This window comes from Odocoileus virginianus, chromosome 6 (assembly GCF_023699985.2).
Source record: "Odocoileus virginianus isolate 20LAN1187 ecotype Illinois chromosome 6, Ovbor_1.2, whole genome shotgun sequence".
In the NCBI taxonomy this organism is placed as follows: Eukaryota; Metazoa; Chordata; class Mammalia; order Artiodactyla; family Cervidae; genus Odocoileus; species Odocoileus virginianus.
In genome coordinates this window covers 72,460,754-72,484,606 of record NC_069679.1, presented here as the reverse complement: position 1 = coordinate 72,484,606, position 23,853 = coordinate 72,460,754, and the positions used below count along the sequence as shown (strand labels likewise).

The window sequence follows — 23,853 nt, the reverse complement described above, 5'->3', positions numbered from 1 at the left end:
CAATTGCCAAGAGCTGACTCATTTGAAAAAGATCTTGATGCTGAGAAAGATTGAGGGCAGGAGGAGAAGGGGACAACAGAGAATGAGATGGTTGGATGGCGTCACTGGCTCAATGGACATGAGTTTGAGTAGACTCCAGGAGTTGGTGATGGACAGGGAGGCCTGGCGTGCTGTGGTCCATGGGATTGCAGAGTCGGTCGGACATGGCTGAGCCACTGAACTGAACTGAATTACTCTCTATCATCACCAAATTTCCTCAAGCCACGAAGTTTCTCCTTAGTGTTGCCTAAATACCCTCTGGACAAAAGGTCCATATAGTCAAGGCTATGGTTTTTCCAGTAGTCATGTATAGATGTGAGAGTTGGACCATAAAGAAAACTGAGCACTGAAGAATTGATGCTTTTGAACTGTGGTGTTGGAGAAGACTCTTGAGAGTCCCTTGGACTGAAAGGAGATCAAACCAGTCCATCCTAAAGGAAATTAGCCCTGAATATTCATTGGAAGGACTGATGCTGAAGCTGAAGCTCCAATACTTTGGCCACATGATGTGAAGAACTGACTCATTGGAAAAGACCCTGATGCTAGGAAAGATTGAACATGGGAGGAGAACGGGATGACAGAGGATGAGGTGGTTGGATGGCATCACCAACTCAATGGACATGAGTTTGAGTAAACTCTGGGAGTTGGTGATGGACAGGGAGGCCTGGCGTGCTGCAGTCAAAAGGTGTCCCAAAGAACCAGACTGAGCTACTGAACTGAACTGAAATAGCCTCCACCCAGTCCTCCCTCTGGGCTTTTTCTCATGGTGCCCACTGAGTCCTAGCGTGATGTGCCCTCCGCACTCTTTCCCACTATCCTATGGGGCACCCACCGTGCTGCCCTCTCAGTCTTCCCTGACTACTCTCGCCCACTGACAAATTGTCTGCACTCCAATTACACTTTACTGTGCCACCTAATTTTCCTTGTTACGCTTGATTTTGTTTGGGAAATAGAACTGTAGGCTCTTTAAATCAAAGGCAATGTCCTTTAATTCTTTTGTATCCCTACAGTACCGTGGTACCAAGCATTTAACAATCAGTTGATAAGTGGTTGATTTATTTTAGCCACTTTATAGTTCATTACCAGGGTTACAGTCACTGATAAAACATGGTGAAGAAAGAGTAAAGCTAATCATTAAAATAATTATTTGGAGTAACTGTGGTTTTCTGTTTTCCTTTCTAGGTCCTTTTTTTTTTTTTTTGGTATTAAAGAGCCCCATGATTAATATTCAGCTTTGTAATCATTTACTTATCTTTGCAGACCAATAGAATCTTAACAATTGCTATGCTTCTCTTTAGTTACCACTCATTCAGCTGAGCAATGTTATACCTTCTTAGGAAGCATTAGCTTAAATACCTAAGATTAATCAATTTTTCTCTCCCCTTTAATTCTAATTCCTCTTTCATTTCAGTGCTCACTTACACATCTCCCATTTTTTATCTCTGGGAGTTGCAGTAGCTATGCAATATGACCTTGTTTTATTTTCTGCTTGTTTCCCATTCTCTTAACTCTAAATAAGGATATGTTCACTGTTTCTATATGGTTTCTAGGTTTGATAGAAAAGTAGTATTTCACTACTGAAATAGGGAGTTACCTGGGAACAAAGCCATTCATTTTTGCAAAGAGCAGTCTCAAGACTTTCTCCTTCTGCTCCCAGGTCAAATCTCCAATATCCACATTTCCTTGAATATCTGTCCTAAAGAATTTCAAAGAAAAAAATGGAAAAAAGTATGATCAAATTAAGCATCTCTTTTTAAAAAATATAAAATATGTAAACATGAAAAAAGAACATTTCCAAATCATAACTGAATATTACAGTGTTTCCAAATGTAATGACTACAAAGCAAACTATGTCTATTACAAAGTCATAGTTGAAAAGCATATCAATATGCTAGCCAATTTGAAAGTTTACAGTCATTAAAATGAAATGAAAACTGTAACAACATGAAAAATCTGTTTCCAAACGTTAAGCAAATAAGCAATAGAAAGTTGTGACGCAAAATTGTGTATCCAGATAACACAAAGACAAAAGAAGTAAGAAAAAATAGTTGTTCGGTGCAATTACTGATAAATTCCTTTTAGCATGTCTTTAGTATTAGATATTTTGCTATGAAAATAGAGTGATGAGGTAAATACATAAAATAACATGTAACTTGTCTATTTCTTACCTCCAAATAAGGTTATAGCTAAGCTTTCCAGGCAGGTATTTATCTATACCATAACTTTTCTAAAGGATTTATAGTCTACTTGCTATTTACAAAAGTTGGCTAACATGTAGATATAGTATAGATGTAGAATGTAGGAAACATTTGCATATATGTCAATTGGGTTAGTTAAGTTTAGATTTTGCCTTGTGATCACCATATACTTTGTCCTTCCCAATCTGCCTCTTCAGCAGATACTGTAATATTTTAACTACAATTTCTGCTTTCCTGGTAAATGCAATAGAAAACTAGGGTTAAGGTGATTAACTGCTCAGAAGGGAGAATAGGGAGAGTCCAGTTTCTGCAATAATAATGTGAAGAGTCATTTTATGTACCTTCCTCTGAAAACTTATATACCACTTAATATACAGTAGATTTAAAAAATGAAAAGAAACTGCCTTATGTATGGTGGGGACTCAACTTGCTTGATTTATTAAATAAAAAATAGAAAAATTACAGTGAACCTCTGGTAGCAGTTATTATAATAAGTCTATTATTATAATAGAGTAGTAGTAATAGTGTTATTAATAGACTTCCAAATATGGCAAGAAGATAAAAAAATTATAGTATGGACATTTTTGAAGAAGAGTCACTGGCCATGTCCAACCTTCCTGACAGTTATATAATTTAAAACTTTCATATTAGCCCATTAAAAAATAATTTAAAACAGATGTTAAGTGCACAGTAGTAGGGATTTTCTAAAATTTCTTAAGGCCCTTGAAGAATTTAATTGCATAGAGATATAAGACAATTTTTTCATAGTAATATTTAAAATATACTATAATTTAATCCATGGTTTATAGGGTGAAAAGTATTCAAACAGATATTAATGCTAACAGGAAACAATTAATTATTGTATATAGCCTGTGTGTGTTAGTCAGTCATGTCCAACTCTTTGTGGCCCTACGGACTATAGCCCGCCAAGCTCTGTCCATGGAATTCTCCAGGCAAGAATACGAGAATGGGTTGCCATTTCCTTCTCCAGGGGTATATAGTCTACAACTGTCTCAGTCTTTCTACTGCCTTCATTATGGTGGCAGTAGATCTCTTCAGTGCACTTAGACACTTGTAGGGACTTTTGGTCACAACAGTGGTGTAAGGGGCACTACTGTGTGTCCTCCAATCCATAGGGCAGTTCTGTACAACAAAGAGTTATGTTGATTTTTTTAATTAGAGGTTTAGTTAGATATTATTACCTATGAATTTCATCTCAGAATAGTAAGGGGAATATTACAAAATATTTGTGAAAGTATGTTTATCAAAAATGTTTAACCTGAATCTAATCAAACCTTTGAAACAAATTTACAGGAAATAGAAGAAAGGAACATGTTAAAAGATATTACAATGACATTCAAAATGGAACAAACAATTCCTCTGACAAGTCTCTGTCATACAAAAAAGGAAGACAATCTACTAAGAAGACCCCACACATTATGCTAAGCATAGGGGTTACAAAGATGAGTAAGACAGTTTCTCTTCTCAAGTAACTTACTGAGTAATCAATATTTAATACTTAGATACTGTCAAACTGAACTTGTCAGGATTTTTATTTCTCTAAAGGGCAAAAAAAAAAGCAGTACAAAAGAGAAAATATTAAAGCATCATTAATACCATTTATCAGCCTCCATAAGATCCTGATTCACGCTATTGGTGCTGTGTTCTCTGCCATCAAACGTTCGGATTTTGGGATATTCCATTCTTCCCGCACATGCCTCTCTCATTTTAAGATTGAAGGCAGTTTGTGCTACCTGTTTATAATGCTTTCTGCTAAACAGGATCTGTTTCTTTACTTGGTGTAGAGCATCTAAAAAGAATCTTTCCACTTCTGTTCTCTCATCTAGTATGTTCTTGGCCAGCTTCTTTATTCGATTCATTTCCTTGTCCTTCATCTGAAGAAGTTGCTGCAGCTTGAAAATTTCAACCTGACCTGCTTGGTTCTCTACCATTGCCTGTTGCTGCAGTTTTAAAACTTCAGTCTCAAACTCTTTGGTCATGCAAACCAGGGCATTCTCCAGGCTTACTACCTTCTTCTGAAGAGTTTGGATTTGTAATCTCTGCTGGGTAAGTTGCATTATCTTTTCTTTAACCAACAGATCATTGATCTCCTAAAACAGAAAGATGAGGGAGGTGTGAGGTTTTTTTAATTAATTTCAGAACATAAAATTTACTCACTAATTTCCATTACTTTAAGAGGTTTGAGTTTGAGGCCAGGTTGCAATGGTGATATTTTTGTTCTTCTGTGCATAAAGAGTAAGAAACATCAAGAGTCCTTTTCTGGACTTACAAAGACCACAAATTTTACTAATCAAGGCATTTTCCTTCTTCTAAAATTACAAAAGCTTCAGTATTTTATATTATCAAAAGAATGTCCCAATAAGACTATACAGTAAAATTACTATAGTAATTTAACAACTACATACTGCCAACTGTGGCAGTCTGCTAGTTGCCTGTCCCAGTGTCCATTTTCCATTTTCTACTTCATAATAAAGCCCTAATTTTATTCAGAAAAGCACTAAGACCAGATGAAAACTCCCAGTTTCCCTAGTAGTTCAGCAAAGCCATGTGACTAAGCTCTAATGAAACAGTTGCAAGTAAAAATGTGTATAGGACTTTCAGGAAGACCTCTGAAGGGAGGAGCATACTACTGTCTTCCTTCTTGTTCTTCTCCCTCCCTGTTGTGAGAGCTCCAGCAGCTGTTGGGGGCCATGGGGTGACTCTGTGGAGATAAGCCATGTGCTGCAGAACAAAATTAAGGAAACTTAGTGTCTGCTAACTTTGTGGCATTCCAGCTCTGGACTGCTTACCTCCAGACTTCCTTTAGGGAGAGAATACACCCTTACATGGGGAAACCACTGTAGTCACAGCTGAGAACCTATTCCTAAATGATTCAGGGACCAACTCTAAGCAACATAAAATGAATACAAATGTATTAGAGGACAGGAGTTACATTTATGTTTCAGAGATATTCTTTATAAAACTAAGTCTAAAGTTTCTTATAAATTATTCAATAATTAACTTTTCAGGTAAGAAAAACACATCAACCAGATAGAAGAAAAATGGTCCTATTGTCCTTATATATCATTACTTCACCAACCAATCTTTAAAACAAACAAGAAAGTTTAAATGAGAATGGGAACCTTTTGCTCTAAAAGGAAAGTCTGAGTCTCTTGCAACTTCTGGGAGTTTTTTTGTAGAGCATCAGCTTCCTTCAGATGGTATGCGAGAGCTTTCTGGAGATAAATATTCTCTTTAAAAACACTTCTTCCAGCATTGTTCAATTGCCTAAAAGACCCAAAAACACAGACTTCAGTTTTAAATATTACCAAACTAGATCAGTGACTGCTTTATCCCCTAACATTAATAGTAATGATCATTGAGAATTCCCTAGCAGTTCAGTGATTAGAACTCAGAGTTTTCACTGCCATGGCCCAGGTTCACTCCCTGGTCAGGGAACTAAGATCCTATAAGACATGTGGGCAACCAAAAAATAATAATAATAAATAATTTAAAAAAATAATGACCAACACTTATTTAGCTTATGGTGGGTACTCTATACTTGGCTGGGGATCTTAAAAACTAAGTTCTCACCAATGGAAAAGTAAAGAGTGATATGTTACTTCTAGTCCAAGGCAGTTAAGGGCAGGTATGTGTTTCCCATACTCTCTGTCTATGTGACTGGACATAAAGAACAAAATGGAAGCAGCCTAGGTTCCTGAACCACCGCTGGAGTACACCTGTCAGACCCACATTAGATTAGAAATAAACCATTGAAACCTGGGGGCTTCACAGGTGGCACAGAGGCAAAGAATCTGCTTGCCAATGCAGGAGACACAAGAGACTCAGGTTTGATCCCTGGGTCAGGAAGATCCCCTGGAGTAGGAAATGGCAACCCACTCCAGTATTCTTGCCTGGAAAATTCCTTGGACAGAGGAGCCTGGCTGGCTATAGTTCACGGGGTTGTAAAGAGTTGGACACAGCTGAGTGACTAAACACATTAACACACTGAGACCTAGTTTATGCATTAACACAATGCAGTTACTTCCACTCATATATCTCTTGATAACCATGCACAGTTGGCATTATTAATACCATTTTTAGATGAAGAAAATTAATTTCAAAAAAACTTAAGAAATCTTCCTACAATTAGTATACATGTTGAGAACTAAAGTGTAACTTCAAAGCTCAAGTTCTCTCCTCCACACTCTGCGGCTACAGAGAGGATAGGAGGAAAAGGGGTGGAGACACAGAGAGAAGGAAAGTAAGCTTGAAGAAAGCAAACCTGGAGAGAAGAGGGTAGAAAACATGATAAGAACAAAAAAGACTAGCAAAGAGGTAAAAGAGGCTGCTAGAAAGAAAAAGGAGGCAGTGGTCTCTTACACGACAGCTTCATGGTGGGCTCTGTCTGCCAGCATTATTATCTTCTTTTCAGCCTCTTTTTCTAGTCTATGCTAAAAGAAAATAGGCTTTTAATACAGTTATATCTAGATGCTGCTTCTATCCCACTCCCAGGTTATTCAGTATACAAACTAGAAACTGAGAGCCAATTTTTAAAGCAAGTCCTTTTATATAAACCTGACATGAGTACTTATTTGCCTCACCCTCACTTCCCTACATGCCCGGCAATTTGTGAAAAAATCTATTTAATTCTTTCCTAAAGATAAAAAATTAAAGAAAAATTAAAAGAATTAAAGAAAAACCACAGGGACTCTGAGAAGATTCTGTAGAAGAGAAGTGTTCCAAAACACTTCTCACAATTTGAGAATTAACTTAGATGCACAGAGAAATGTGGAAACTTGTGTTGCTAAAGAATACTTTTGAGCCCCTTTTATTAATATCCTTAGTTGACTTGACTAAGGGAAGGCCTTCACATGTACCACAGGAACCTCTCCAAGCCCACCTCTCCTACAGAAAGTGGTACCTGCAGCTTTAGTTCTACCAGGGGACACCAAGCTGGGGTGAGGGGGAATGTGTCCTGAAGCCTTGCTCAGATGACAATCCTTCTTGAAGATTTCAAGAATGTCTAACTAAGGGTGAGTGGGGTAGATAATCTTCTTATAATAAAATGCCCAAATGAAAAGTTATGTCTCAGAATACATATAAATACACGTATGTTGTTCTAGGACACACAATATTTACTAATTAATGCAAATATGTTGTACCTTTTCTTCAAAAAACTTGCCTTCCAGTCTTCTAAGAGTCTCCTGATGTTTCCTCTCTGTGTTCCTTAAATCCTCCTTTAGCTAAAGTTAAAATAACCAAAAAACCAAAGAATGGTCAGTAGGAAATGGGGTAGATTGGGGTATGCTGTGGCTGCTGCTCAGTCACGTCTGACTATACGACCCCATGGACTATAGCCCAACAGGCTCCACTGTCCATGGGATTCTCCAGGCCAGAACACTGGAGTGGGTTGCCATTTCCTTCTCCAGGGGATCTTCCCAACCCAGGGACTGAACCCACGTCTCCTGCATCTCCTGCATTGTCAGGTGTCTTCTTTACCACTGAGCCACCTGGGAAGCCCCAGATTGGGGCATACCCCTGGAACATTCTCAATCAAGAAACATTCTCTGTCACACATTACCTCTTTTTTTTTTTTTTATTAGTTGGAGGCTAACTTTACAATATTGTAGTGGTTTTTGTCATACATTGACATGAATCAGCCATGGATTTACATGTATCCCCATCCCGATCCCCCCTCCCACCTCCCTCTCTACCCAATCCTTAAAAATATGGAACGCTTCACGAATTTGCATGTCATCCTTGCACAGGGGCCATGCTAATCTTCTCTGTATCGTTCCAATTTTAGTATATGTGCTGCCGAAGCGAGCACCACACATTACCTCTTAATCTTGAACACACAGAAAAACCTCATGCCCTCCCTCCAAGTATCATATTTCTCATAAATGTCTATAGATTGGGAAGATCCCCTGGAAAAGGGAAAGGCTATACCCACTCTGGTATTCTGGCCTGGAGAATTCCATGGACTGTATAGTCCATGGGGTTGCAAAGAGTCAGACACGACTGAGTGACTTACACTTTCACTTACAAGATTACTACTGAGTTTCTAAAAAGCTTTTCATGAATAACAGCTCTCAGAACATTCAAATAAGTTATTATAATACTCATCCCCACCAAATATCTTCATTTTAAACACATGAACTGACAGAATCATAATTTTCAGAGTTGGAAGGAATCTTAGGAGTCAGGCTATACAAATCTCCCACTTAACAGAAATCTTTTCTGTGAGAAAAATATCTAAAGACAGAAGTACCAATAATTCAAATCATATTAATTTCCTAGGCTACCCTTTAAGAGTTCTCATTTTTAGAAAATTCTTCCTAGTATAAATCTAAAAAGTATCTCCCTATGATTCCCATAGATGGATCCTTCTATCCTCTAAAACTACATAGACTAAAAAGAACATAAAATTCTTCTAGGCAAAAAAAAAATTGAGCTAAATAACTCTGATTCTGAAGGCTATATTTACTGGTAAGAACCAATCAGATTGAAATAGGTATGCTCAATCTAACATTCATGCCACCAAAAAAGGCAATAGAAAAGGACTTTCCATCAGACAGACCTGAGGTTCAACTGTTACCTCTCTCATCAACTGTTTTGGCAAATCATTATCTTCTCTAAGTCTCAGGTCTCCAGGGTAGAAAGAAGATAATAATAGAAGCTATCTCATAGAGATGTGGCAAGGATTAAATAACAAATAATACACATAAAATACTTAGAATAGTAATAACCATTTAATATAGAGGTTAGTTATTGTTGTTATTGTTGTTGTTCATCACTAAGTTGTGTCTAACTCTTTGCAACCCCATGAACTGCAGCACCCCATGAACTGCAGCTTCACTGTCCTTCACCACCTCCCGTAGCTTGCTCAAACTCATGTCCATTGAGACAGTGATACCATCCATATCCATCTCATCCTCTGTCGCCCCCTTCTGCTCTTGCCCTCAATCTTTCCCAGCATCTGAGTCTTTTCCAGTGAGTTGGCTCCTCACATCAGGTGACCAAAGTATTGGTACTTAAGCTTCAGCATCAGTCCTTCCAATGAATATTCAAGGTTGATTTCCTTTAGGATTGACTGGTTTGATCTCCTTGCTGTCCAAGGGACTCTCAAGAGTCTTCTCCAGCACCACAGTTTGAAAGCATCAGTTCTTCTACACTCAGCCTTCTTTATGGTCCAACTCTCACATCTGTACACGATTACTGGAAAAACCATAGCTTTGACTAAACAGACCTTTGTCGGCAAAGTGATGTCTCTGCTTTTTAATATATTGTCTATGTTTGTCATAGCTTTTCTTCCAAGGAACAAGCGTCTTTTAATTCTGTGGCTGCAGTCACCGTCCACAGTGATTCTGGAGCCCAAGAAAATGAAATCTGACACTGCTTCCACTTTTCCCCCATCTATTTGCCATGAAGTGACAGGACAGGGTGCCATGATCTTCATTTTTTGAATGTAGAGTTTTAAGCCAGCTTTTTTACTCTCCTCATTCGCCTTCATCAAGAGGCTCTTTAGTTCCTTCTCACTTTCTGCTATTAAAGTGGTATCATCTGCATATCTGAGGTTATTGATATTTCTCCTGGCAATCTTGATTCCAGCTTGTGAGTCATACAGCCCAGCATTTCATATGTCATACTCTGCATACAAGTTAAATAAGCAGAGTGACAGTAACTCAGTTGGAATTTCATCACCTCCACTAGCTTTTTTTGTAGTGATGCTTCTTAAGGCCCACTTGACTTCATACTCCAGGATATTTGGTTCTAGGTGAGTGACCATACCACAGAGGTTATCTGGGTCATTAAGAGCTTTTTTGTATAGTTCTTCTGTGTATTCTTGCCACCTCTTCTTAATCTCTTCTGCTTCTGTTAAGTCCTTGCTGTTTTTGTCCTTTACTGTGCATATCTTTGAATAAAGTATTCCCTTGGTATCTCCAATTTTCTTAGAGACCTCTAGTCTTTTCATTCTATTGTTTTCCTCTATTTCTTTGCATTGTTCACTTAAGATGACTCTTTTTTTTTAATCTCTCCTTGCTATTCTCTGGAACTCTGCATTCAATTGGATATATCTTTCCCTTTCTCCTTGTCTTTCACTTCTCTTATCTCAGCTATTTGTAAGGCCTCCTCAGACAACCACCTTACCTTCTTGCATTTCTTTTTCTTGGGGATGGTTTTGGTAAACACCTCCTGTACAATGTTACAAACCTCTGTCCATAGTTCTTCAGGCACTCTATGTCTATCAGATCTGGTCCCTTGAATCTTTTCATCACCTCCTGTATAATCATAAGGGATTTGATTTAGGTAATACCTGAATGGCCTAGTAGTGCCCCTATTTTCTTCAATTTGAGCCTGAATTTTGCAATAAAGAGCTGATTATCTGAGCCATGGTCAGCTCCAGGTCTTGTTTTTGCTGACTATATAGAGTTCTCCATCTTCAGCTACAAAGAATGTCATCAATCTGATTTCAGTATTAACCATCTGGTGATGTCCATGTGTAGTCATCTCTTGTGTTGTTCGAAGAGGGTGTTTGCTATTGCCAGTGTGTTCTCTTGGCAAAACTCTGTTAGCCTTTGCCCTACTTCACTTTGTACTTCAAGGCCAAACTTGCCTGTTACTCTGGGAATCTCTTGACTTCCTACTTTTGCATTCCATTTCCCTAAGATGAAAAGGACATCTTTTTTTGGTGTTAGTTCCAGGAGATCGTGTGGGTTTTCACAGAATCATTATTATTGTTTCTAATATTGTCCTTCCTCATACTTAGCAATTTTCCTTACTGTGATCTCTGTCATAACAGTATTAACTCTCCGCTTGATCCATATCATATGGTCTTTCAGATATTCTTCTTTCTTCTTGTATTTTTTATACATTTAAAAAAGGCCTCTTATACTGTCAAAGACCTTCAGAATTACTGTCAATATTTAATGTGTGGAGAAGTCTACTGTCTAAGTAGGGTAGGGTGCAGTAAACCTTTCATTTGCCATTGGACTCCCCCAAAATCTATAAATTAATAAATAAATCTTTTGAAAGATGTTATCCTAAAAACCAATTAAAAATATAGAAAAATACTTTGTTATTCAGATGTTCCTTGGTTTATAATAGTGAAAAATTAGAAAAAAATCCAAATGTCCAACAAGGAACCAATTAATAAATCACGGTATATCTACCCAATGGAAATCCATGCATCCAGTCAAAAGGTTTTATAGAAAAATAAATAATAGCATTGAAAAATGTTCACAATATGTAAAGTGAAGAAATAAGGTTAATGTTCCTTTTGTTAATCAGGTAGATAGAAATTACTTTTTCTTTAAATTTATGCTTTGAGTACCTTTTGGCAATCTAAAGTTAATTAGCCTCTTTTAAATTCGTATATTGAATCCTATATGCACAGCATAATTTTCCTCCCTTGAGTCATGAGCCCCACACCTGCCTTAATTCTTCCATATTTGAGATTCCACAGAACCACCTTATGATTCACATTAGCAAGGATCTTTTATTTTTGAATTTTAAGTTTTCCTGGCCCACCAATCCATTTCTCCACTAGGTGGCAAAATTGTCCTTTAAAAAAAAAATTCACACCAAGGCCCAATCGAATATGAACAACTAGTTCTTCATTCACTTTGATTCAGAATGTATACCTACACCTCAGGATGGCTATTTTGAGAATTCCTGAAAAGTTAAGGAACTTAACTTGATTCAGTTTTATATTTTCATATAAAACAAAACTAGATATTCTTTCTAGAAAACTGCAGCTTTATCGAGGAGTGAGTGAGTGAAAGTCACTCAGTCGTGTCTGACTCTCTGCAACCCCGTGGACTATACAGTCCATGAAATTCTCCAGGCCAGAATACTGGAGTGGGTGGCCTTTCTCTGCTCCAGGGGATCTTCCCAACCCATTGTTGACAAATGTATGCTATTTCAAGTATACATGACAATGATTTGATATACATATACACTGTGAAAGGATTCTTCCCATCTAGTTAGTAGAAAACTTGATATTCCTTCCATTACATTTTAAATGAAAGACCCACTTAGTATTCAACACAGATTTATTGAGCATTACTCTGTATCTTGTACTTCAATAAATACAAAGCACAATACTGTTCATATCTCAAAAAGTTTACCATCTAGCAGGGGAGATAAGACAAATGATAAATATATTATCAAGATAGATTGGACTAAGTGGTATAAAAGAAATACAAAATACTATTTGCTGTGTTTATTCGCTCAGTCATGTCCAATGCTTTTTGACCCTATGGACTGTAGCCGGCCAGACTCCTCTGTCCATGGGGATTCTCCAGGCAAGAATACTGGAGTGGGCTGCCATGCCATCCTCCAGGGGATCTTCCCAGCCCAGGGATCAAACCCAGGTCTCCCGCATTGCAGGCAGACATGGAAACACACAAAAAATTACTTTTTTGCTAACCTTTTAAATTTTTTTTCTTTTTTCTGGCTTAATTTAAATATAATTGACATATTGACAGTATATACATTTAAGCTGTACAATCTCCTAATTTGATACACTATATTGCAAAATGAATACTACCATAGCATTAGCTAACACCTCCATCATGTCACAAAACTACCATTACTTTTTTTGTGGTGAGAATTCTTAAGATCTACTCTCTTAGCAAGTTTCAAGTATATAATACAGTATTATTAGTTAGGGTCAATATATTATACTTTAGATTCCTAAAAACTTGTCAATCTTATAACTGAAAGTTTGTACCCTTTGACCAACATCTCCCCATTTCTCCTACCCCTCCCCTCAAGTACAAGTAAATACTCTGAATTCAGTTTCTTTTTTTTTTTTGGCCACATTGTGGCTTGGTTGAAATTGGCCATAGTATAAGTATTTATACCAAGGAAATCAGTAAATGTTACAAATGAGGATTTCGTTTTTTCTCAGGGAGCTATACACCACTGTTAATTCCATGTGACATACACTATTCTAAGCACTGGTGGCTCCAACAGTAAAGAGTCTGCCTGCAGTGTGGGAGACCCAGGTTTGATCCCTGGGCCGGGAAGATCCTCTGGAGAAGGAAATGCAACCCATTCCAGTAGTCTTGCCTGGAAAATCCCATGGATGGAGGAACATGACAGGCTACAATCCATAGGGTTGCAAAAAGTCAGACATGACTGACCGACTTCACTTTACATATATGAACTCATTTAATCCTTACAACAACGCTATGAGCCAGTAACTCTTACCACCCCCAATTTTTACAGATGAGGAAACCTAGGTATAGAGAAGGTAACTTGCCCAAACCTCAAAGCTGATTTCAGCTACCTCTGTCTAGCCCTCATCTATGCGATTTCTTGCATTGTCATTAATGCAATAAACTATATTCTGAACTGAGGGAACAGAAAGAGTATGCAATGTCAGAGAAACTTTCTGAAAGTACTCAGGTGTCCTCACTCTATCCACCCCTACCCAGTGTGTCTTAAAATTTTCTGAAGTTATCATTCATCAGTCTATATATATTTTCTTTTAGGACTTTGCTACTTTGCCATTAATGTTTTTCTATAGCAGTAGTAGTTCCAAAGGTTTAACTGGTGATAAATGCAAGAGGGTGTGTTGCCTAAGATCTGGTGAATTCACAAAGAAATCAATGCTTAGAAAAAGAAGTGTCTATCAAGACTTTCGGCATTCAGTCCTACACTGATATGTCTTCCCTGTTTTTCTCAGATAATCTCTACAAAGGGAATCCTTTACCATCTCACAGGAGTCAATGTCTATGAAGGCCTTTGCAGACATAAATAGTTAATTCTAATGTCTTCTTTTTTTTTTTCAATGTCTTCTTTTTAAAGAAAGAAAGAATGAAAGAAACTTACATCATCTAATTCCTTCTCCACTTGGATTTTTCTCTTCTGGAATTGTTTTATTGTTTTGAGCTCTGTCTGAACCATGCCAATTTCTTTGGCCTTTTGATGGAACTGTCCCTCCAGCTCACTTATTTGCATAGTAAATTTTTGTTCCTGTATTAAAAGAAAAAAAAAAGGGAAATGACTTAGGAAAAAGAACAGAGGTCACACAGAGTCCTGTTCCATTTGAAGCCTTAAGCCATTTGTCTTTCTTCTTTGAAGAAAAATCTCCCTTTTTACCTTCACATAAAGTTTTAATTTTTATTAAAAGAGACCAAGTGCCTTGAATAAGGAGAAAATTCTAAAATGATCTGATCATGTATAAAAAGTAGATATTATTTAAAAGAGGTATGAGAAGACTACATGCATGCTCAGTCGCTTCAGTTGTGTCTGACTCTGTGTGACCCCATGGACTATAGCCCACCAGGCTCCTCTGTCCATGGAATTCTCCAGGCAAGAATACTGGAGTAGGTTGCCATGCCCTTCTCCAGAGGGCTCTCTGCAACCCAGGGATCGAACCCACGTCTCTTTTGTCTCCTCCATTGGCAGGGGGGTTCTTTACCACTAGCACCACCTGGGAAATCCTCATGAGAAGACTAAATAAATCTTTAATCTGTAAGAGAGATAAATAACATCACTGATCCTAAATTAAAATCAATAAGCAAAGAGACAAGGAGAGGGCCAATATCTCTTAAATAAATAGAGAAGAAGGTGAGAGAAAGAGGAAGGAAGGGGGAAGACAAGGAGAAGGAAAAAGAGAGATGAGGAGAAAGGGAAGAAGAGAGAGTAAAGAGAAAAAAAAGGGGTGGGAGGGAAACGGAGGAGGAAAAGGGCCAATAAAACAACTAACAAATGAAAAGAGCTATCAAATGCAAAAGACACTTAACCACAAGAAAAAAATGCTCAGTCTAGCTCAGAATAAGAGAAATGCAAATTGAAATACACTAAAATATCATTTCTTACCTATCATGTTGACAGAAACCCATTTTGACAATATACTCTGGTATATTGTGGAGACATGGACAGAAGTTACATTTCTCAGAACAGACCGTGTTTGATAGATTTTACTTTGGAAACACATAAATATTTTACATAATTGCTGCTGCTGTTTAGTTGCTTAGTCACATCCAACTCTTTTGTGACCTCATGGTAGCCCACCAGGCTCCTCTGACCATGGGATTTCCCAGGCAAGAATACTGGAGTGGGTTGCCATTTCCTTCTGTAGGGGATCTTCCTGACCCAGGGATCAAACTAGTGTCTCCTGTTTGGCAGGTGGATTCTTTACCACGGAATCACCAGGGAAGCCTATTTAACATAATTATAATTATATAATTACATCATTTTGCATTAATTTTTTAAAGCAACTCCTAAAAAGTCAAAAGCAAAATGTATTGCTGAGTTGGTGGCATAATCTCACAGAAAGGAATTATTTCAAATTGTTTTTAGACCTTGGTAATTTGATCAGAAGCAACAATTAGAACTGGACATGGAAGAACAGACTGGTTCCAAATCGGGAAAGAAGTACATCAAGGCTGTATATTGTCACCCTGCTTATTAAACTTATATGCAGAGTACATCATGAGAAACGCTGGACTGGATGAAGCACAAACTGGCATAAAGATTGCCAGGAGAACTATCAACCTCAGATATGCAGATGACACCACCTTTATGGCAGAAAGTGAAGAGGAACTGATGAGCCTCTTAATGAAAGTGAAAGAGGAGAGTGAAAAAGTTGGCTTAAAGTTCAACATTCAGAAAACTAAGATCATGGGATCTGGTCCCATCACTTCATGGCAAATAGATGGGGAAACAGTGGAAACAGTGACAAACTTTATTTTGGGGGGCCCCAAAATCACTGCAGATGGTGACTACAGCCATGAAATTAAAAGATGCTTGCTCCTTGGAAGGAAAGTTATGACCAATCTAGATAGCTTATTAAAAAGCAGAGACATTACTTTACCAATAAAGGTCCATCTAGTCAAAGCTATGGTTTTTCCAGTAGTCAGGTATGGATGTGACCAACAGTTGGACTATAAAGACAGCTGAGCGCTGAAGAACTGATGCTTTTGAACTGTGGTGTTGGAGAAGACTCTTGAGAGTCCCTTGGACAGCAAGGAGAGCCAACGAGTCCATCCTAAAGGAAATCAGTCCTGAATATTCATTGGAAGGACTGATGCTGAAGCTGAAACTCCAATATTTGACCAACTGATGTGAAGAACTGACTCATTGGAAAAGGTCCTGATGCTGGGAAAGATTGAAGGTGGCAGGAGAAGGGGACAACAGAGGATGAGATGGCTGGATGGTATCACCGACTCAATGGACAAGAGTTTGAGTGAACTCCAGAAATTGGTGATGGATAGGAAGGCCTGGTGTGCTGCAGTCCATGGGGTCACAAAGAGTTGGACATGACAGAGCAACTGAACTAAACTGAACTGAATTCCATTGTAGATCACTATATAAAACCTAATGGGAAAAGTACCCCCCCCAAATCCTAAACTGTATCCACCAGTTTATGTGGGTAGTAGTATTAATATTAGTATTCTGTGCCTATTGATGTATTAAGGTTTGAAGTAAATACACAGTTACATTGGTATCATATTAGTATTCTATGCCTATTGATGTATTGAGGTTTGAAGAAAATACAGTTACATTGGTATCATTAAGAACCAGGATTTTGGGTGAGGGAGAAAGAAGACACAGATAAGGTTAAGTAAAAATCCTGTACTCCTGCATCTGAATTTAAAGTATTAGCATGAGCTCATGATATATTTTAATCTTCAAAAAATATGTTTCCCAGCACTGTCCACTGAAAAGCCCTAGAGCTCAAGATCAGTAAGCTACCACTACTATGAGATGATTTTCAACAATAACATAATTTTATGTTATTTTTGAGCTTCTGTACAATCAAGTGTATGAGCTTCAAGATCACTGAGTTCTCAAGAGGACTTAATTATTCTCATGTCTTAAATATCTGAACTTGCCAGAAACCTGACCACCAATAAGTTGAGGCATCAAGTGTACATACCAATTTTTCCTTTTCCTCTTGGGCTTTTTCCTTTGTTTCATTCAATTGCTGTTTCAGTTTTTCAATCTGTAGAAAATGAAAATAGAGAGGAAGGTAAAGAAATTTCTCTATGTCCTAACTTAATTACATAGCCCAGTTTTTATGTGATATTAAAACCGGTAGGGGGGACTTCCCTGGTAGTCCAGTGGTTAAAACTGTATATTCCCAGTGCAGGGAGCATGGATTCGATTCCTGGTTAGGGAACTAAGATCCCACACACTGCACAGCACAGCCAATAGAACAGAACAGAATGGAATAAAAGAAACCAGTAGTGTTGGAGAGCTGGAGTAAGGTGGGAAGGCGAGAAGAGAGGACACTATTTATACTGTTAATTTGCTATTGCCAGTCTCCAAAACTCGGCTATCATCATAATTGCCTCGGTAACATGTGTATGGTTAAAAAAAAAAAATTAAATCTACCATCTTAACCATTTTTAATTCACATTGTTGGGCAGCAGATCTCTGGAACTTTTCCACCTTACATAACTGAAACTCTATGTTTATGAGACACTAACTCCTTCTCCTCCCTCCCCCAGCCTTTCTACATTGTTTGTATGATTTTGACTGCTTCAGGTATGTCCACGGAAGAAAAACCACACAACCTAAAAGTTGTGAATTAAGTTTTATTCCAGGATTATAGCCTGAGAAACAGCCTCCCAGAAAGCTCTGAGGAACTGCTCAGAAGAGTTAAGACAGCAGGCAGAATATATAGCAGATTCTTACTGGGAAAAACATGTAGTCAGACATCAAAATGTTACTAGTAATCACAAGGAAAAGGTATTTTGAGTTAATGATTTTAGTGCGTTTCTGTGTCAGGGAAGATGCAAGGATCTGGGCTTGTTGAAATTATTCCTTAGATGTGTATGTTAATTATCGAGGGCCAAGTATTCAAAGTTCAGAATGCTTCCTGTTTTGCTCCAGCCTGATTTCCTCCCCCTCGGGATGCACTGTGGAAGGAGGCAGATGGCAGGCGAGCGTGGGGGGCTGCAATGGCTCAAGGCTTGATCCTTGTAGAACTGGAATGGTGGGCAACATTCTTTGTTTACTGGAATGTGGGGCAACACTCCCTGTCCACAGATACTTCATGAGTAGAATCATACAGTATTTGTCCTTTTGTAACTGACTTATTTCACTTAGCATAATGGCCTTGAGGTTCATTCATGTTGTAGCACACGACAGGATTTCCTTCCCTTTTAAAGCTGCATAATATTCTTGTATTTGTATACCACACTTTCTTTATTCACTCCATCAACCAACAGACATTTGGGTTGTTTCCACTTCTCAACTATATGAATAAGGTTTCAAGAACACTGGGTGTGCAATTACCTTATCAAGATCTTGCTTTACATTCTCTTGGAAATGTACCCCTAAGTGGGATTGTTGCATCATATGATCATTCTATTTTTAATTTTTCGATGAATCTCTGTACTGTTTTCCATAACAGCTAAACCATTTCACATTGCTACCAAACTGCACAAGGATTCCAATTTCTCTACATCCTCACCAACACTTGCTATTTTCTGTTCTTCTGACAGTAGCCATCTTAATAAGTGTGAAGTGATAACTTGGAGTTTTGATTTGCATTTCTCTTAAGTGAGTAAATTTTTAAAGGGAAGTTTCAAGGAGAGTACAAAAAATTCTCATATACTCTTAACTCAATTTTGCCACGTTTGTTTTCCCTTTATGATAGGTCTATATACATATATACGTGTGTGTGTGTGTATATATACATATATATATGATGTAGACTTTTGAAGCTGTTTCTTCTGGAGCATGTGAGAATAAGTTTAGGACACATACTCCTGTACTAAATATTTCATTATGTGTTTCCTAAGAAAAAGAACAATCTCTTAGTAGTACAATGATCAAAATTGGGAAATTTAACATTGATAAAATACTATTACTTAATCTATAGTCCATATTCAAATTTAGCATCAACTGTACCAATGATGTCCTTTCACTGTAACTTTTTTTTTTCTGGTCTAGGATATAATCCCTGACTATGATTACACTTATTTGTCATATATTCTAGTTTTAAACTGGAGCCGTTTCTCAGTCTTTGTCATTTATGACACCAACGTTTTTGAAGAATACTGGCCAGAGCTGGAGTTGTCTGATGTTTCTTCAACAGAAGATTCAGGTTATGACTTTTCAGCAAGCATACACTGCTTAAGTGATGATGTATCCTTGTCACTGCATCACAGCATGAGGTGATTGACATTAAGTGTAATCAACTGGTTAAGACTGTGTCTGCCAGGTTTCTCCAGTTGAAAGTTACAATTTTTCCTTTTATAATTATTAAGAAATTTGGAGGACTATATTTTACAACTATGCAAGTATCTTTTTGCTCATTAAACTTTCGCCCACTAGTTTTAGCATCCACTCTTGTTCTTGACTGAATCAATTATTACTCTGACACCAAATGGTGATTTTTCTTATTGCATCATTCCTTGGAAATTTAATAACTTACTACATTCCATTTTAAGGAAAAGCATTCTATTCTCCCATGTTTATTAAGGTATATATTTATCAGTTGTATATACTCATGAGCTCATTTTATTCAATAAGCTATAACTGATTACTGTCATTTATTTTGACTGTCCCAGATTTGGCCAGTGGAAGCCCCTTCAAGTTACCCTCTGTATTTTTTGTTCCTTACTTCCTGTCACAATAAGATATTCAAGTTCATCTCTTACTCTCCTTGCTCCAGTCTTATAATCAATCATTTCTCCAAGGATGCTGGCATGTTTTAGTAGGAAATCTGAGTAGCTTTTTGTTGTTGTTGTTGTTGTTCAGTCATTAAGTCGTGTCTAACTTCTAATATTTCTATAATTAACATGAAGACTGTAAATAGTTTAAATAAAGTTTAAGCAAATAATGCATTTCTAGGATATAGTAGCATGTATGGAGTAACAAAACTATAAGAGAGCTAGTTATCCAGGGTATATTGAATAATTTATTTTATTTCTTCCTCCCAAAGAAGTTTCTTCAGTTTTAATGAGTATCCATGTCTAGGAGAAAATTATGTATTTGCTACAGTCAGATGCTGGCCTATGATACATGGAGGCAGATGAAAATCAGGAAATACAAGTGATACTGATAAAGGCAGACCAATATCAATTAGCTAATGCAGTCCACAAATCTTTTATACAATGAATTTTGAAAATTATTTGCATGGCTGGCCTAAAGGCTTATTTTAGAATAATACTTTATAGCAGATAATTTTGATAATGCATGCTATTATCAAAGAGTAATTTTTAAAATGGAAGTTGCCTAGGAAAGAAGGTTAAAAAAATACTGTACCAAAAAATTACTTTAATAAAATATAAAATCCACACAAGTGTTCAGTTGTCTGATTTCTCTAATATGCTTCCAAATCATCTTGAACTTAAGTTTTGATTGCTAACTTTTTCAGAGCATCAGTGGAATCACAACCTATTCATTCATGCATGCATGCAAAAATATTTTAAGAAGTGCCTACTATGTGTATTTGTATTTTTAACATACATGGGAATGAAGCATGATAAATTTCTTTGGGTCACCATGGGACACAAAGAGGCAGCTAGGAAAGAGATGAATTTAAGTCACACCTAAATTCACAGGTTAACACCCACTAGCTGTGAGACTCTGGCAAGTTACTTGCCCTGAGAGTCAATTTCTTTATCTGTAAAATGGAAATGACAATTTGGGGCTACAGTGGGTTATTAAAAGGACTAAATGAGATAGCAGAGGTAAAATATCCAACATGGTGCCTGGCACAAACAGGAGTCCCAAAATGTTAGTTCCTTTCCTTTTTTCCCACAGATCTAAAATGATAGCTCTATGCCCAACATTTCGACAAGGTTCAATAAGATAAAGATTCAACAGGTCCAACAGAAGAGAGTCAATTTGCTGGGTTCATAACCACGTGATCATGGATTATCAATGAAATGCTTTATAGATTATTAATTACCCATAGTTATCAATATCAAAAAATATATAGATCATACACCATGCTCTTATTCTGAAAACAAAGTTGATCATAACATTTCATTAGCATCATCTCTGTTTCAGCCAAGAAAACATGGGACAAGGATGAAAATAAAAGTCAATTCTGACTGTAAAGCTGTTCTGAAATAACATGTTGCTTCAAAAGAGAGTTAAAAGTCAACTGAAATGTCAACTGTGAGATGAGGTTTCAAGGAATTAAAATACTGGAAATACATAGCCACATCAGTATAACAAAAAGGATAGTTACTAAGGCTTGGGAGGGTTTCTACCTACCTACCAGATTATCTTTCTCCTGATCCTGTTTCTTCAGATGGTTCAATACAGACATTGTGTCTTTCTCCATTTTATACTGCTGTCTCTTTAACTCTTCATTACACCTTGCCAGTCTCCGGGAAGTATCACGATACTCAATCCTAGAGAGCTCTGTGACTTCCAGCCTGGCCTCCCAAAGGGAGGCATTGGCCTTGGCTCTCTCCACAACAGATTCCTCAAGTTTTATGATCTTCCTGCACAGGAAGAGGACATCAATAGCATATAACTATTTCTCTACTATATTAGTATTACACCTTTCTATTTATTATAATTTATTTTGCTTGGCATTTGCCTGGCACATATGAGCAAATATTGTTGGATGAATGAGTTAGTAAGAAATACATATGGTCTATTGCCCTCAAGTGTTTGTCATTGTTGATATGTGCACTGTAGATGAATGGGCAAAAATAGAAAACATATGCTATTGAGTTCTAGGAATGTGACAAGCCATTGGCACTTCCAGAAAATGCAAGACTAACCATGCAGTTATTTTTTTTAATCACACTGTAGAACACTTATATTAATACACTAGGGGGGAAATTGCAAGTAAATTTGTATATTGGGCTATTATCTTAGGAAGAAGAAAAAGAATATTCCAAAATGATAATAGTGGTTATCTTTCGATAATGGGACTAAAGTGGTTTTGTTCTGTTTGACTTACCAGGTTTCCTAAACTTTCTGTACTGAGCAGGCAATACTCTCTTAAACAAATTACTTTATAAACTTTACAAGGACCCCTTGTGGTCCCGTATATAGTGCTGTTGGACAAGATGTATGATTCCAACGTGTCTAGGAACCACTAGGGTCATCCAATAAATGTAGTGGCAATCTAGAAGCAACTCCAAACCTGTGAAGGTTTAATGCTAGAGCAATCTCATCCACTTCAGAAATTCTCATCATTTGGGGAAATCTGAATACGCAAATCCTTTATGTTTTCCTTCAAACCAAAAGGAATCCCTGAAAAGGCCCAAGGAATTACTTCAATCACCCAGACATCCTTAGGATGTTTAAGTGCCTCTCAACCACACAGCTGAGATTGATCAGGTTACAGGCAAAAAAAATAAGGAACCCAGAGCACTACAGCACAGTTCTTGCGGGATCGAGGTGGGGGAGGAGGGGTAAGATCTAAGTTGAAGCCTACGGGAGCAGACATCTTAATTTGTTTAACAAATATTAAGCTTCTTCTATGATTCCGACTCTCTTCCAGGTGCTGGAGATAAGGTGAATAAGGCTTAGTGCCTATTCAAGAGAATCTTTGGGCCTTGAGCAGGATTTCCCAACTACTAATATTCTGAGCCACATGATTCTTTGTCTGCAGTGGGGCTGGAGGTTGTTAATGTGCACTGTAGGATATTTAACAGCATCCTTGGTCTGATATCTCAGCTGGTAAAGAATCCGCCAGGAATGCAGGAGACGCCTGTTCAATTTCTGGGACGGGAAGATCCGCTGGCGAAGGTATCTTCTCCACTCCAGTATTCTGGCCTGGAGAATTCATAGATTGTATCATCCATGGAGTCGCAAAGAGTGGGACACGACTGAGCGACTTTCACTTGGTCTCTTATCCACTACAGGTCCCCAGATGTGACAACCAAAAATGTCTCCTTGACAAACGTCCTCGGGGAGACAAAAATTACCCCCCCTCCCCAGCTAAGAATCACTGGTGGCGAACAATGCTGTCCAATAGAACTTTCTGTGACGTTAATGCTATCTAGACTGTCCAATACAGTCACCACTAGCCACACAGGCCTACTGAGTACACGCAATGTAGCCGCTACAAACGAGGATCTGAATTTTTAGTTTTATTTAATTTTAACGAATCTTAATAGCCACACATGACCGGTGACAACACTATTGGATAGCACAGGTCTAGAGGATCTCCGACCTTCAATTCCAGTGTCAGAACTAACCCTTCCTCCTCACTTTTAGTTCTTTTCCCCTCCACGAGCATTTATTTCATTCGGTCCTCAGTCAGTCAGTCAGTCAGTTCAGTCGCTCAGTCGTGTCCGACTCTGCGACCCCATGGGCTGCAGCACACCAGGCCCCCCTGTCCATCACCGACTCCCGGAGTTAACTCAAACTCATGGCCATTGAGTCGGTGATGCCATACAGCCATCTCATCCTCTGTCGTCCCCTTCTTCTCCCCCCTTCAACCTTTCCCAGCATCAGGGTCTTTTCAAATGAGTCAGTTCGGTCCTATGTTACTTCTATTCTTGGGGAACTTATCTGCCTCCTCGTTAGTACACTCCACATAGGCAGGGGCTGTGTCAAAGATTTCAGGGTCCCAAATCTCAACACTCCGGTCTTAGTTGAAGCAGTGGGGGGTATGGCATGCCTTTGGGGGATTTCTGAGCACCGGAGCCGTCCTTCTCAGAGTCTG

General features: G+C 38.0%; 1 protein-coding gene and 1 non-coding gene across 3 annotated transcripts in view; both read right to left on the bottom strand.

Moving 5' to 3' along the window:
- BBOF1 (basal body orientation factor 1) overlaps window positions 1-23,853 on the bottom strand; it is a 34,487-nt gene that overhangs the window by 10,335 nt on the left and 299 nt on the right. Inside the window, exons 2-10 of one of the 2 annotated variants that reach the window (XM_070469613.1) lie at window positions 22,138-22,958; window positions 21,442-21,670; window positions 17,137-17,202; window positions 14,082-14,225; window positions 7,403-7,483; window positions 6,621-6,691; window positions 5,381-5,525; window positions 3,855-4,348; window positions 1,634-1,735 (exon numbers count right to left, since the gene is read on the bottom strand). In XM_070469613.1, coding sequence (XP_070325714.1) covers window positions 1,634-1,735; window positions 3,855-4,348; window positions 5,381-5,525; window positions 6,621-6,691; window positions 7,403-7,483; window positions 14,082-14,225; window positions 17,137-17,202; window positions 21,442-21,507 — 1,169 coding nt within the window. In that variant the 5' untranslated portion in view covers window positions 21,508-21,670; window positions 22,138-22,958. The remainder of the gene's footprint in view (window positions 1-1,633; window positions 1,736-3,854; window positions 4,349-5,380; window positions 5,526-6,620; window positions 6,692-7,402; window positions 7,484-14,081; window positions 14,226-17,136; window positions 17,203-21,441; window positions 21,671-22,137; window positions 22,959-23,853) is intronic. The other variant, XM_070469612.1, reaches the window with a different exon arrangement.
- On the bottom strand, window positions 7,964-8,070 carry LOC139035835 (U6 spliceosomal RNA). The gene has a single exon (XR_011488539.1). It is a non-coding gene; the product is annotated as a U6 spliceosomal RNA (small nuclear RNA).